This window comes from Leptonychotes weddellii, chromosome 5 (assembly GCF_054177405.1).
Source record: "Leptonychotes weddellii isolate Sample4059 chromosome 5, ASM5417740v2, whole genome shotgun sequence".
Taxonomy (NCBI): Eukaryota; Metazoa; Chordata; class Mammalia; order Carnivora; family Phocidae; genus Leptonychotes; species Leptonychotes weddellii.
This window is the reverse complement of record NC_138373.1, coordinates 112,467,759-112,480,924: the sequence shown is the minus strand read 5'-3', so window position 1 is coordinate 112,480,924 and position 13,166 is coordinate 112,467,759. Positions and strand designations below refer to the sequence as shown.

At 40.3% G+C, this 13,166-nt stretch overlaps 1 protein-coding gene and 1 long non-coding RNA gene across 6 annotated transcripts in view; one reads left to right on the top strand and one right to left on the bottom strand.

The window, feature by feature from the left end:
* The window catches only part of LOC145721826 (uncharacterized), a 37,590-nt gene extending 32,807 nt beyond the window's left edge, over positions 1-4,783 (top strand). Inside the window, exons 5-6 of one of the 2 annotated variants that reach the window (XR_014145748.1) lie at positions 2,581-2,692; positions 4,692-4,782. This is a non-coding gene — a long non-coding RNA (uncharacterized LOC145721826). Of the gene's footprint in view, positions 1-2,580; positions 2,693-4,691 lie in introns of both variants that reach the window. The other variant, XR_014145749.1, reaches the window with a different exon arrangement.
* The window catches only part of SRGAP1 (SLIT-ROBO Rho GTPase activating protein 1), a 179,038-nt gene that overhangs the window by 83,043 nt on the left and 82,829 nt on the right, over positions 1-13,166 (bottom strand). For all 4 annotated transcript variants that reach the window (XM_081821991.1, XM_081821990.1, XM_031026587.2 and 1 more), the window contains exons 5-6: positions 4,660-4,842; positions 4,082-4,210 (exon numbers count right to left, since the gene is read on the bottom strand). In XM_081821991.1, coding sequence (XP_081678117.1) covers positions 4,082-4,210; positions 4,660-4,842 — 312 coding nt within the window. The remainder of the gene's footprint in view (positions 1-4,081; positions 4,211-4,659; positions 4,843-13,166) is intronic.

Here is a 13,166-nt window from a genome sequence, read left to right as displayed (position 1 = left end):
TTTTCTGATGAGAGTTGTTGCTCTTCTTTTCTTCGATCTCCTGTTGAGTTTGTAGGTGTTCAGAATGGTTTGATCCCTATCCAGCTGAATTCCTGAGAGGAGACGAAATCCAGGTCTCCTACTCCTCTGCCATCTTGCTCCTCCCCTCCCAATAATCAGTCTTTCTTTTTCACAAGAAAGGGTCAAGCTTAATGGTTTTTAGGATCACCACTATATATGCAAATTACATTCCTACAAAATAAGCAGCCATTTTAGAAGGTACACATTCACACTCTGACTGCCTTCAAAGTGAGTCAATGAATGCATAATTTTCACTGAGGATTCAATTTCAGTTGACTATGACAACAAACCCATTTCTTTTAAAATTCATAGTGAAGTTGTATTATCTGAGAATTACTCCCATTTTATTTTTTTATTTTTGTAAAGATTTTATTTATTTGAGAGAGAGAATGAGATAGAAAGAGAGCATGAGAGGGGGGAGGGTCAGAGAGAGAAGCAGACTCCCCGCTGAGCAGGAAGCCCGATGCGGGACTCCAGGATCATGACCTGAGCTGAAGGCAGTCGCTTAACCAACTGAGCCACCCAGGCGCCCCTGAGAATTACTCCCATTTTAAATGTAAGGCTGATCTTTTAAAAGTCCCCCCTTTCTTAAAATTGAAAATTACTTGATATATTTAACCATTACTTATTTACATCAGAGTTAATTAGATTTGGAGGTTAAGAAGTCTGAGTATGAAGCCTACCACTTACTAGCTGTGTGACCTTCGACAAGCTATCCAGCGTACATAAGCCTCAGTTCTTTGCTCTATAAAGTGTAGAAAATACTGTTTACCTCACATGGTTTCCAACGATTTCATGAGATTACGCTTGGACACCTGCCTGTCACATAGTAAGAGCTCAATAAATATCTATGACAATGAAGATGACTCTCCTGAAGTGCTAAGCCTGTCCTATGGGTGCCATTAATATTGAGGATGCTACTGTCCTTTCCACAACAGGCATCTCAGTCTTACCACACATGACAGAACAACTGCTCCCTGCCCTTTGACCCACATCTCCCCATGGTCCCCACCCCTGTAAAAGGCACCACTGTTAACCTAGTTACTCAGGACCTGAGCTGAGGAGTCCGTTTATCCCTCTTTTCATCTACTATATCAAATTCCTATTCAGTGTATTTTGAATCCAACCAACCACTTCCCACAAGTCTCTTGCTGTCACGCCAGTCCAAATCAACACTGTCTCTAGCCTGGACAATTGGAAAAGACTGTTTTCACTCTCATCACCTCCCTCGGTCTGTTTTCCACCCAGATGCCAGAGTGAGTCTCTAAAATGTAAACACGTGATGTCACTTCCTTGAGTAAAATCCTCTAGTGGCTTTCCACCACACTTAGGACACAATCTAAACCCCTTTCCCTGTCCAAAAGACCCTAAGTAATGTGGCTTCTGCCTACATTCTCTTTCAGAACCTTCCTCCTCACTGACTCTGCTCTGGCCATACTGGCCTCCTGCTTTGCTACTTTTTGAGCATCTTGAGCTTACCAAACACGCCACTGCCTCTATACCCTGAGCCTTGCCGGTCCTTCTGTACGCGGGATTCCTTCCCCATCTAGGCATGTGGCTCTCTAGCTCATTTTCCTGCTCAAACAGCAGGCTTTTCCTGAATGCCATCAAAGGAAGCACACCCATAGTGCTTTTACTTTTATTTATAGCATGATCACTACTATATAATGTGTGTGTGTATATGTAAATATGTATATGAGCGGACGCCTCAACTAGTACATAATCTCCTTGAAGACAAGAACTTTGTTTTGTTCACTGCTGGATCCCCACTGTCAAAATTAGTGCTTGGTACCTTGCAGGTGGTAAAAAAAAAAAAAAAAACTTTTCGATACATGAAGACTTTTTCTTGTGTTAAACTGGCTCGGGTCTAGCCAAGTACTCCAAAAATAAGCCCCAAACCAAAAAATAAGCAAGTGGAGTAGTTATAGAGAATTAGTTCTATATTCCATACACTTTGCAGAATCCCTACAAATATAAGTTTGAAAACAGGGGTCATAAAAATTGTTCATTTTTATTCAAAAAATTGAGCAGTCTAGCAGGAAAAATTCCTTTCATTCATCAGAGTGCTAAAAGAAAATTAATTACTCGATTAAAATACTGATAAGAAAGGAAGAGAAAAAAGTTTTCCTGGGTTTTATTTATTAAAGGGTTCTGTATAAAGAAATTATAATAGTATGAGATAAAAACAGTTTTAGACTCAAAAAGGCACATCAGAATGTTAATAAACCAAAAAATAATTTCCTTACTTAACAATTCTTTTGCAAAAGTCCCAAACTGTGGCTCTAATATAGCTAAATTCATGAGACATTCACCACAAAAATAAAGTTGCTTTAACCTACTGTATATCTAAATTATGATACTATGAGCCACAGGAAAAAAATTTTTATCATATCTTAAAACTTTTAAATTCAATCAATACAAAGCAGCACATGAGTAAATTTCCAGCAGATAACTCTCTGAATCTCTATCACTTCTCTGTGCTTTTCTAACAACACAATGCTCTTTTTCTTTTATTTGCAGAGATGGACATTTTTGGACTGGGATTTCTGTTTCACCTGTGCGGTCTCCTACAGTGCTGGAGGTTTTCTGAATGAAAGAATGATCAGAGGGTTAAAGCCGGGGAGTCATTGCAGTAATCACTCATGGATTTAATAGTACACATATATACTGGAAGAGTTTTGTTTTTTTTTTTTGAAGATTTTTATTTATTTGAGCAACAGCGAGAGAGAGAACGTGTGCACACATGTGCGTGCAGAAGTGGGGGCTAGGGGGGAGGGGGAGGGGGCAGAGGGAGAAGCAGGCTCCCTGTTAAGCAGGAAGCCTGACACAGGGCTCCATCCCAGGACCCTGAGATCATGACCTAGAGCCAAAGGCAGACGCTTAATCGACTGAGACACCCAGGTGCTCCTATTCTTGGAGAATTCTAAATGAGCCCAAATACTGCTTTTGAGAGCATATTCTCAGAGAGAAAGTACAGCGTTAGATAAATTTATAAACGTGGTTTAAGTCCACTCTACTTTGCTTACAGTATTTACCACAACTAGGAACAAAGCTATCATGTCTGCAGTCATTTACTTAACATTTGTCTGTTCCACTTTGCATTCCTGAAGGTTAAGATCTGTATATGCTTGCGGGTGGGGGGATGGGTGAAATAGATGATGGGGATTAAGGAGGGCACTTGTGATAGCAGTGGGGGATGTATAGAACTATTGAATCACTATATTTTACTCCTGAAACTCATATAACACTGTTATGTTAACTAACTGGCGTTAAAATACAAACTGAAAAAAAAAGAACTGTATCTGCGTCTCACAGCCTGAGCACCTCACAGTAGTAAGGCCCAAGAAATGTACTTTGAACCAATGAATGTAGTTAGGGCTGTGCAGCTGCATAATTTAAAAATGACTGGGTCTCCTTCCTAGCTGAGTTTCCCAGGCACTCATAGCTTCACAGAACCTAATAATTTGCTTTTCATTCGTTTTAGGATACACACTTTTTCATATGCATCTTATAATCGATAGTGTGTATCATGTATAGTTTAATTGGCAGCAGTTTTTCCTTCTGAGTATTACATAAAATAACATTGGTTTGAGAAATGATGGTGTTTTCGAATCAATGAAATGTAGTTATTGCTAATTACATCTTAATATGGAAAATATAGGGGCGCCTGGCTGGCTCAGTTGGAAAAGTGAGTGACTCTTGATCTTGGGGTCATTAGTTTGAGCCCCACATTGGGTGCAGAGATCATTAAAAAAAAATAAGTTAGGGGCGCCTGGGTGGCTCAGTTGGTTAAGCATCTGCCTTCGGCTCAGGTCATGATCCCAGGGTCCTGGGATCGAGCCCCGCATCGGGCTCCCTGCTCAGCTGGGAGCCTGCTTCTCTCTCTGCTCCTCTCCCCAGCTCGTGCTCTCTCTCTGTCTGTCTGAAATAAATAAGATCTTTAACAAACAAACAAAAAAAACCCAAAAAAGTTAAAAAAATTTAAAAATATATGGAAAATATAAAAATTTCAAGTACTTACGTCAATTAAATCTGAAAGATCATGAATATAATACTTGAAAACTGAGGCATTGGTTGCTTCAAGGGTTAGGAGATACTCATTCCGTGCCTTAATCGATTTTAGCTTATTTTCTGAATACTTTGCTTGTCTCTGGAAATGAAGATGATCCAGGTATTGAGAAAGACAACAAAGTCATTTAGTCAGAGAAACATACATGACTTTCTACTAATTCAAACAATGGATTCTACATATGCCAATGACCTTAGAAGTTCTCTGAGAAAAGTACATTATGAATCTGATTTAAGTAACTAAAAGTACCCAGCAATGTATTTGGGCTTCAGGCCCAACTGCAAGGAAACCTCTTTGTGAATATTCAAGTTCTCCATGCTGTGTATTGAGTACTTTGCATTCAACACTAAATAATGTCCAGCTGTTAGTCCATGATTTTTATGTTTCTTAAATGTTTTTCATTCCCGTGGGAGGAAATGCGTGTCATTTCACAATAATTTACAATGTGCGTCTATCAGTTATTCCATCAGTGTTCTTAGTATTGTCACCTGAAGTGAGGACAGAAAGGCTCTGTGATGTTTTTTACTTACTTTTTCTTTCATTTTTTCAATTTTCTTTACAGAGCTTCGCCGCTGATGTCTCTCTTCCAGTCTGATATGAAAGACTGGATCACCAGACCTTCCGATTTGCTTTTCTTCTTGTTTCTCAGCCTCTTTCAGCTTGCTCTCTGCACTGATGCTCTCTGCATGATACATATGGTATGTTTTCATCACCTGTGAAAATGTGACCCAAATTGTTACAAGATGCCTGTCTGTAGTGAATGGAAGCCCTTATGTGAGGAATATGTTAAAAATATCACCTTCCAACTGGCAGCGGGAGAGCCAGACTGTTAGTCAAATAGATGAATTATGGACTATTGCTTCTATGTAAAGCAAAGAGAAATATGCAAATTCACCTGCCAGGAAGAGGCACTTAGGGGACAGGCTTTGATGAAAAAATGATTTAGAGTCTTATGCATGCTTTCAGTGCACTTGAAGATTTCCCTTAAGCTTAAAAGTGTTCTCTAAAATCTCTGCATTATTAATCTGCAGAATAAACCACTACTCATGGATAAACTTTACCCCAGTTTTGGAATTCTAAAAAACTCCAAATTAGTACAGCTCTTACTAAAGAGGTTTTTTTTTTTTTGCATAAAATTTTAAGGGCTGAATAATATTTATATGACTGGGACATAGCTTGACTAATTTCCTATTGTTGAACATTTTAGGATATTTCAACTTTTTGCTTTATAAATGAAGCTGTGCTGAAACCCTTGATATACATCCTATCTTATTTCTTCTCTTAGAAATGCTACAATAAGGTGCATTTTAATATATTTAGGAATATATACAAAATAAAATTTTGTAATGTATCCTTTCCATGTGTGCTGTAAACTTACATAAAGAATTCTCAATTTAAAAATTTTAAAAATTATGGGACGCCTGGGTGGCTCAGATGGTTAAGCGTCTGCCTTCGGCTCAGGTCATGATTCCGGGGTCCTGGGATCGAGCCCCGCATCAGGCTCCCTGCTCGGCCGGGAGCCTGCTTCTCCCTCTCTCACTCCCCCTGCTTGTGTTCCCTCTCTCGCTGTGTCTCTCTCTGTCAAATAAATAAATAAAATCTTAAAAAAAAAATTTTTTTTAATTAAAAAATTTTAAATCCTTAAACATTTTGGTTATATTATTGTCACAGAAATATTTATGCACAAAATTATCACATTTCCTGTGGCACATTTTTAACAATTTTATTTTATTTTTATTATTTTTTTAATTAAAAAATTAAAAAAATTTTATGGTACATTTTCAGAAGGAGAACTGCAGAGGTACACAATCTGCACAAACCTTTCGAGGTTTTTGACACACACTGCCAATTTAACATTCTGCTATTCTGAAAAAAACTTGATCTATATAGTTATTTCCCAAAGCATTTAGAAAACATGGATATTTCAATAAACATTTTTTCAAATAATAAGTATATTTACTCTTATAGTATCTACCATATCTGTATATAGTCCCTGTACTCGTAGATACAGAGTAATGGTCACAGATTTTAAAAGATTTTACCTGAAAATCACAGTTTTCCAATATAATTTTCTTTCTTTTTTTTTTTAAAGATTTTATTTATTTATTTGACAGAGAGAGACACAGCGAGAGCAGGATCACAAGCAGGGGGAGTGGGAGAGGGAGAAGCAGGCCTCCCGCTGAGCAGGGAGCCCAATGCGGGGCTCGATCCCAGGACCCTCGGATCATGTCCCGAGCTGAAGGCAGACGCTTAACCTACTGAGCCACCCAGGCGCCCCTCTAATATAATTTCAATCTGCTTTTATAAGCAGAGTCAGACATCTGGGCCATTTCTAAACCTTGTTTATTTTAAGCACAATTATACTGCTTAAAAAGACAACATAGGTAGGGTATGACTCCAATTCAAGAGACATATTAAGGAACAATCCAGAACTTAGCATCCAGTCATCAGTGGTGGAACTTTCCCATAAATTATGTTAAACCCTCATCCACATAAAATGGATTTTATTATTTCATTTATAAATAATCTATAAATTATTCAGAGCCAATTTTATAACTGAAATGTAGTTGTTTAGAAGAGATTTAATGTAACATTTTGAAGTAAGGAACTTGATTTTTTTCATTTCAAAAGATGAGTTTTAAAATAGTTTGGGAGGGCGCCTGGGTGGCTCAGTCGTTAAGTGTCTGCCTTCGGCTCAGGTCATGATCCCAGGGTCCTGGGATCGAGTCCCACATCGGGCTCTCTGCTCAGCGGGAAGCCTGCTTCTCCCTCTCCCACTCCCCCTGCTTGTGTTCCCTCTCTCGCTGTGTCTCTCTCTGTCAAATAAATAAATAAAATCTTTAAAAAAAAAAAATAGTTTGGGAACTGGAAGCATCACTGGAATGTATTTATTTAGGTTGAAGCATATGAAATTGCTGTTTTGGTAGATTACACAAAAGGTAGAGAGTCAGCATGTTCTTAAGAATGGTTCAACTTAATACACATTCTCAAGGTGACTATTTGAGGTGTAAAACATGGGGTCAATGAAGAGCCTTTACTTATTTTCATAAAATCTGATGATGTCTTTCCTTCAAAATGTAAGCTAGCAAATCACATTAAAGGCATTGCTGAACAAGAACAAGGTAAGGGCGAAACTGCAAAGTCGTGGCAGCTTTTCCTGAGCTGTGTGTAATTGCAAAGTTATCTGTTTTTGGTAATTATCAAACCTGTCCAGGAGAAGTTTGGTTGGCTACCGCAGTTCAAAAGAAAAATAAAATAGCATTAAGCAGCAGCTGGGCAGCTGGGGAATGAAAAGGGAGTCACCCTACAGCTGGGCAAACAATGAGGTCAATGAATCTACTACACACCTTGCATTTCTAGGCTTGGCTCTGTTTGTACACCCTGCCTGAAGCAAACCCACATACCATTTGGGTCCTGGTTCCAGTTACATCTTTAAAAAAATAGGGTGGAAAAAAACCCAACAAAAGAATAAGTCTCTCTCTCTCTCTCTCAGCTGTCTATATTCTTCTTGCTAATAGCCAAAGGAAGAAACGAGAACATGTGACTCCCATCATAGAGAGATGAAAAGGCATCCCAGACAGCCCTGGGTATCTGAGAATTCTTTTCTTTTAAATACACCCTGAAGAAAAGACTTGAACTCTTGCTTTATTTAGATGCTGAGGACCTGTGTAAGCAAGTAATCTGCACAAACTCAGCCTTATGAACTAAGGATACTGAGCTGGCTGCCAACATGGGTTTCTTATAAACTAGTCTAGGTTAAAAGGAAAACATTCTTGACCTAACACTAGCAAGAAAAGGGTGTAAATATCCCACCATAATGTGGTTTAGCACGATAGCTGAGGATTTTCTACCCAGTTCAATGGTAATTTCCAGAAGGAAATTTCTTTGTTCAGTTTTCCAATGTGACTAAGGGTTTCCACTATTTTCTAAAATGTTAACAATGACAATGAATGAATTTTAAAAGTTGAGGAGAAAAACACTAAAAGCTTTTTGAGAACTCTAATTGCAGATAATGAATGCAAGAACAAACTACATTATTTAAAACGTAAGCTGTTGACAGAAGTTAAATGTGTTTTGTATTTAAAATAACAGACAGTTTTCTCTTTTTCAAAGAAGTATAAGCTTTTATTTTTTTAAAGGTGAATTTTGAATACATACTGCAAAGAAAATAATAGCTTCTCCATCAGCTTAATGCAAACACAAGCATTTGCATACCAAATGACATGATAGGCATATATCCATTTAAATGTACTCCAATAACATATTTTCCTATTTGAATTCTTCTCTACTAAAACCTCATGCATAATTCTCCATTGAACACACTCAATTTATCTTTCCTACTCCATCTTTTCTTAACTGCAGAAGAATATAGCGAAATAGATTTCTTTGCAATTGTGAAATCCTATGCAAAAACTTTTGCACAGAAGCTGTTAATATTTTTTTCCTTACTGACAGACCCACATAATGTATCTGACACTACTCTTGTACTTTAAATCAAAATAATTAAAATATCTATAGTAAATTTGAATATTTAGTGTCATGAAACCATTATGTATCTGAAAACTGTCCACATAGTTGAAGAAGATCAGTGTATTAAGGCTATACATTTTACTTTTTTAATGTTTTTTTTTAATATTTTATTTATTTATTACTTTTATTTTATTATGTTAGTCACCAACATTTTACTTTCTGACTACTGGCACAGAAGTTAGAAGGCATGATTCTAAGAATGGGTCTAGCAGTTACCAGGTGTGGGCAATTTATTTTACACTTCTGCTCACCTCACAAGGTCATTGTGGACATTCAATTGTGCATCCCTAGGTGTGTGTGCATGTAACAAACTTTACTGAGTACTTATTATATGTGTCTGAGTGTGTGTGTATATATATATAATGTATACCATCAATATATATGTGTAATATGTATATATTTAGCTAAAGAAGCATTATATAATGTTTACTATGTGCCAGACACCATTCTAAGCATTTTACAAATAATAGCTTATTTAGTCCTTCTAAAAAACTCTTATGGGGTATGTACCTTTATTCTTCCTATTATACGGATGTGACAAGAAGGGCCTTGAGAGGTGAACTAACTTGCCCAAGGTCACATAGCTGGTAACTGGCAGAACAACGGTTGAAACCTGGGCAGTATGGTTCCAGATTGGGTGTTTTAGACTGCTATGCTATAACCTTTGGAAACTCTAAAGCACTATACAAATGGAAGGCCTCTTTACCTGGGGGATATTAGCTACTCTTGGTTTATATTTAGGAATAGAGGGAAAGAGGGCTGAGAGATACTTATTCACTCACCATTTGCTTGGTATTTACCATCCATAAGGCAATGATGGGTGTAAAAATAGGGACTTGGTTTCCTACTTCTAAGAGCTTAAATTTTGGGAGATTAAAAAATGGGCCCTGGAGAGTCTGATGGACACAGATGAAGGGAGAGGACATTCAAGTTGGAGGAATTGTACCAGCAAAGGTATTTGGAGTAGGGGGAACACACAGGTATGGTAGGCATGCATAGACAACCACTTCAAGAAGGGGCTCCAGGGAAGGGCTTGACCAGTGGATGGTTGGGTAACTGGGCTGGAGGATAAGACTGCAGAAGTTGTCATGGGCCAGATCAGGAGAGCCTTGAAACCTCAACCAGAAAGTTTTAAAAAATATATTCTATAGGGGTTCATGAATCCACAGAGGTGTAAACGGTATGGTCAAAGCAGTATCTTAGCAGCAATTTGATGAAGATATGCAGGAGGGTTTGGGGTGTGAAGTAACCTCATTTAGCATAAAACAGGAGGGAAGGGAAAGAAAGAGAATCCAGGATAACAGCCACAGGGCATTTTCCCTGTTCTTACTCTGTCTGACCTTTTCTTAGACTTGACACATCTCCTTCCGCCATGGAGTTCAGCACCCTCCCGGTCCAGTCCTAACACTGGCCCAGATAGCACTTTGTGCACTACTCTAAGTCAATCACTTGATGCTCCCTCCTCAGAATGTGTGCTTTCCGGCCTCTGTGGCCTTCTCCCAAGCCAAGCCCACTGCCTGCGACGTCCTCCGCGGGCACCTTGTCCTAACGGTTTGACTCATCCTTCAAGGCAAGTTCAGATTTCACCTACTGCTAAGTGTTCCCTGGCTCCCCAACCAGAGCTACTGTGTTCTTCCAACTGCTGAGATCTTCTCGTTGACAGTACTCCAGACTCTCTGCACATGTCATAGACACCTGTGTATCATCCAGTATCATGGACTGTCCTTAAGTTCAGCTAGGGTCTTGCGTACCCTTTGGATTCTTTTTTTTTTTAAGATTTTATTTATTTATTTGACAGAGAAAGAGAGAGAGAGCACAAGCAGGCAGAGTGGCAGGCAGAGGGAGAGGGAGAAGCAGGCTCTCCGCTGAGCAGAGAGCTGGATGTGGGGCTCAATCCCAGGACCCCAGGATCATGACCTGAGCCGAAGGCAAACGCTTAACCGCCTGAGCCACGCAGGCGCCCCTACCCTTTGGATTCTTGATACTGCCTTTAGACAGTGGGAGTAAAACAGGCATTTGGTGAGAAACAAATGAAGGGCAGGAGAACATTTTACAGTCAGCTTGTCCATTCATATAGTCATTTAACTAATATTTACTAAATACCTAGTATGTGCCTGGCATTATTCTTCTCCCTCCCCAGCATCCAAAATAGCATTGCCAATAAAATACCTGGGATTGGACTAATGAGATGATAAACAGCTCTAAATCACCATGAGATACAGTTAGCATTGGAGTTCATGGCCCCTGAAAAAAGAAAGGTGTGGAGGCTGGGCTGAGAGGAAATGAAAAGCAGTATGTCAGTGACAATATTTCCTAATTCCATACATAGCCTGCTGGTTTACTAACTCCGTCAATCACTAAAAGCTCTTCTGAGAAACTACATTTTTGGGGTTTCCTTAATTGTCAGCATCCTAAGATAAAGATCTCTTTTCTACAATCAGTACATGACAAGGCTCGAATTATAACTGAGTTTCTGCAAGTGCCAGACTACCACCAAGTTAAGGCCACAGCCTTGAAAGCCCATTCCTGTTGTTTCCCAACAAGTTCTTGGGTTCCCCGGGAAAGCAGGGCCCCCGGCCCACCCTATGCTGAGCCCCAGGGGCTGTGTTGCAAGGAACCTGGCCCCTCCAGGGGCTGCACAGCCTCAGTCCAGGTTATGGACTCTGCTTGGCCGTGCTGTGTCTCTGAGGGCTTATTTTATTATTATTATTTTTAAAGATTTTATTTATTTATTTGAGAGACAGAGAGAGCACAAGCAGGCGGGGAGTGGCAGAGGGAGAAGCAGGCTCCCCACCAAGCAGCAGCCTGACGCAGGGCTCGATCCCAGCACTCGGATCATGACCTGAGCCGAAGGCAGACGCTTAACTGACTGAGCCACCCAGGCGCCCTTCCAAAGGCTTATTTTGGACAGGGGCAGCAGGCGGGAAGTATCTGTCAGAGAACACTCATTACCACTGCATGCCAGGATCCTTCCACCTGTAATCTCGAGCCTTCTTGCTCTGTGGGATACTAAGCCAACCCTGTTGATGAATAGTCTCCGGACCCGGCAGAACTGGATTTGAGTTCCTGTGCTACCACTTACTAGCCAGCAAGCTTCTTAACTTTTCTGGGCCCTAGTTCCTCTGAGGTAAAATGGGAATTAAATGAGAGAATGCATAGAAGCACATAACAGAATGGAGAGTTTTGATTCTTGACAGTTCCTAAAGTCTGATGTAGAAATAAGTGTGTGGGCTCTGGAGCCAGATTACCTGGCTTCGTATTAGGCTCTAAGCTAAGAGGTACAGGCCATTGTTGTTTATTCTCATTCGTGGCATTAGGGCTGGAAAAGTTGCTGATCCCTGAGGTACTGAGTGGTCTGTAGGACAGAAACGATGATGAACTCCCATAAATCCATCTCCTCTTCCTAGGCTGATATGGCTCTCCACAGGTCAATGAAAGCAGAATTTACAAAATTCCATTGTATATGCAAAATAACATAGGGAGAACTCAACTTTGAGAGAGTATACTGGTGGTTAGAGCTTAGACTCACAGAATGGACTGCTTGGGTTCAAGTCCTACTTCTGCACTTACTGTGTAATCTTGGGCAAGCAACTTCACCTTTCTGTGCCTCGGTTTCCTCACTGTAAAACCAGCATAACATTCTTACCCATGGCATGCATAGGGTAGTTAGAAGGATTAAAGGTGTCCACACGTGTAAAGAGCACAAAAAGCCTGACATATAATAAGTGTACAGTAAATATCAGTTACTGATATTTGAAAAAAATGATCATAAAACATTTTTTTTTTTTAAAGATTTTGTTTATTTATTTGACAGAGAGAGACACAGTGAGAGAGGGAACACAAGCAGGGGGAGTGGGAGAGGGAGAAGCAGGCTTCCCACCGAGCAGGGAGCCCGATGTGGGGCTCGATCCCAGGACCCTGGGATCATGACCTGAGCCGAAGGCAGACACTTAACGACTGAGCCACCCAGGCGCCCCGATCATAAAACATTTTTTAAAAATTTATTTTTGAGGGAGAAAGAGAGAGCTTGTGCGTGTGTGGGGGGGAGGGACAGAGGGAGAGGGAGAGAGAGAATCTCAAGCAGACTCAACACTGAGCACAGAGCCTGACGCGGGGCTCAATCCCAGGACCCTGAGATCATGACCTGAGCCGAAACCAAGAGTTGGATGCTTAACTGGACACTTAGCTGACTGAACCATCCAGGCACCCCTATCACAACACATTTTATTTTATTTTAAGATTTTATTTATTTATTTGACAAAGAGAGCGAGAGAGCACAAGCAGGGGGAACAGTATAGGGGGAGGGAGAAGCAGGCTCCCCACCAAGCAGGGAGCCGGATGTGGGGCTCGATCCCAGGATCCTGGGATCATGACCTGAGCCAAAGGCAGACGCTTAACCATCTGAGCCACACAGGTGCCCCCACATTTTAAAAACAGATAATGGGGACGCCTGGGTGGCTCAGTCGGTTGGGCGTCTGCCTTCGGCTCAAGTCATGATCCCAGGGTC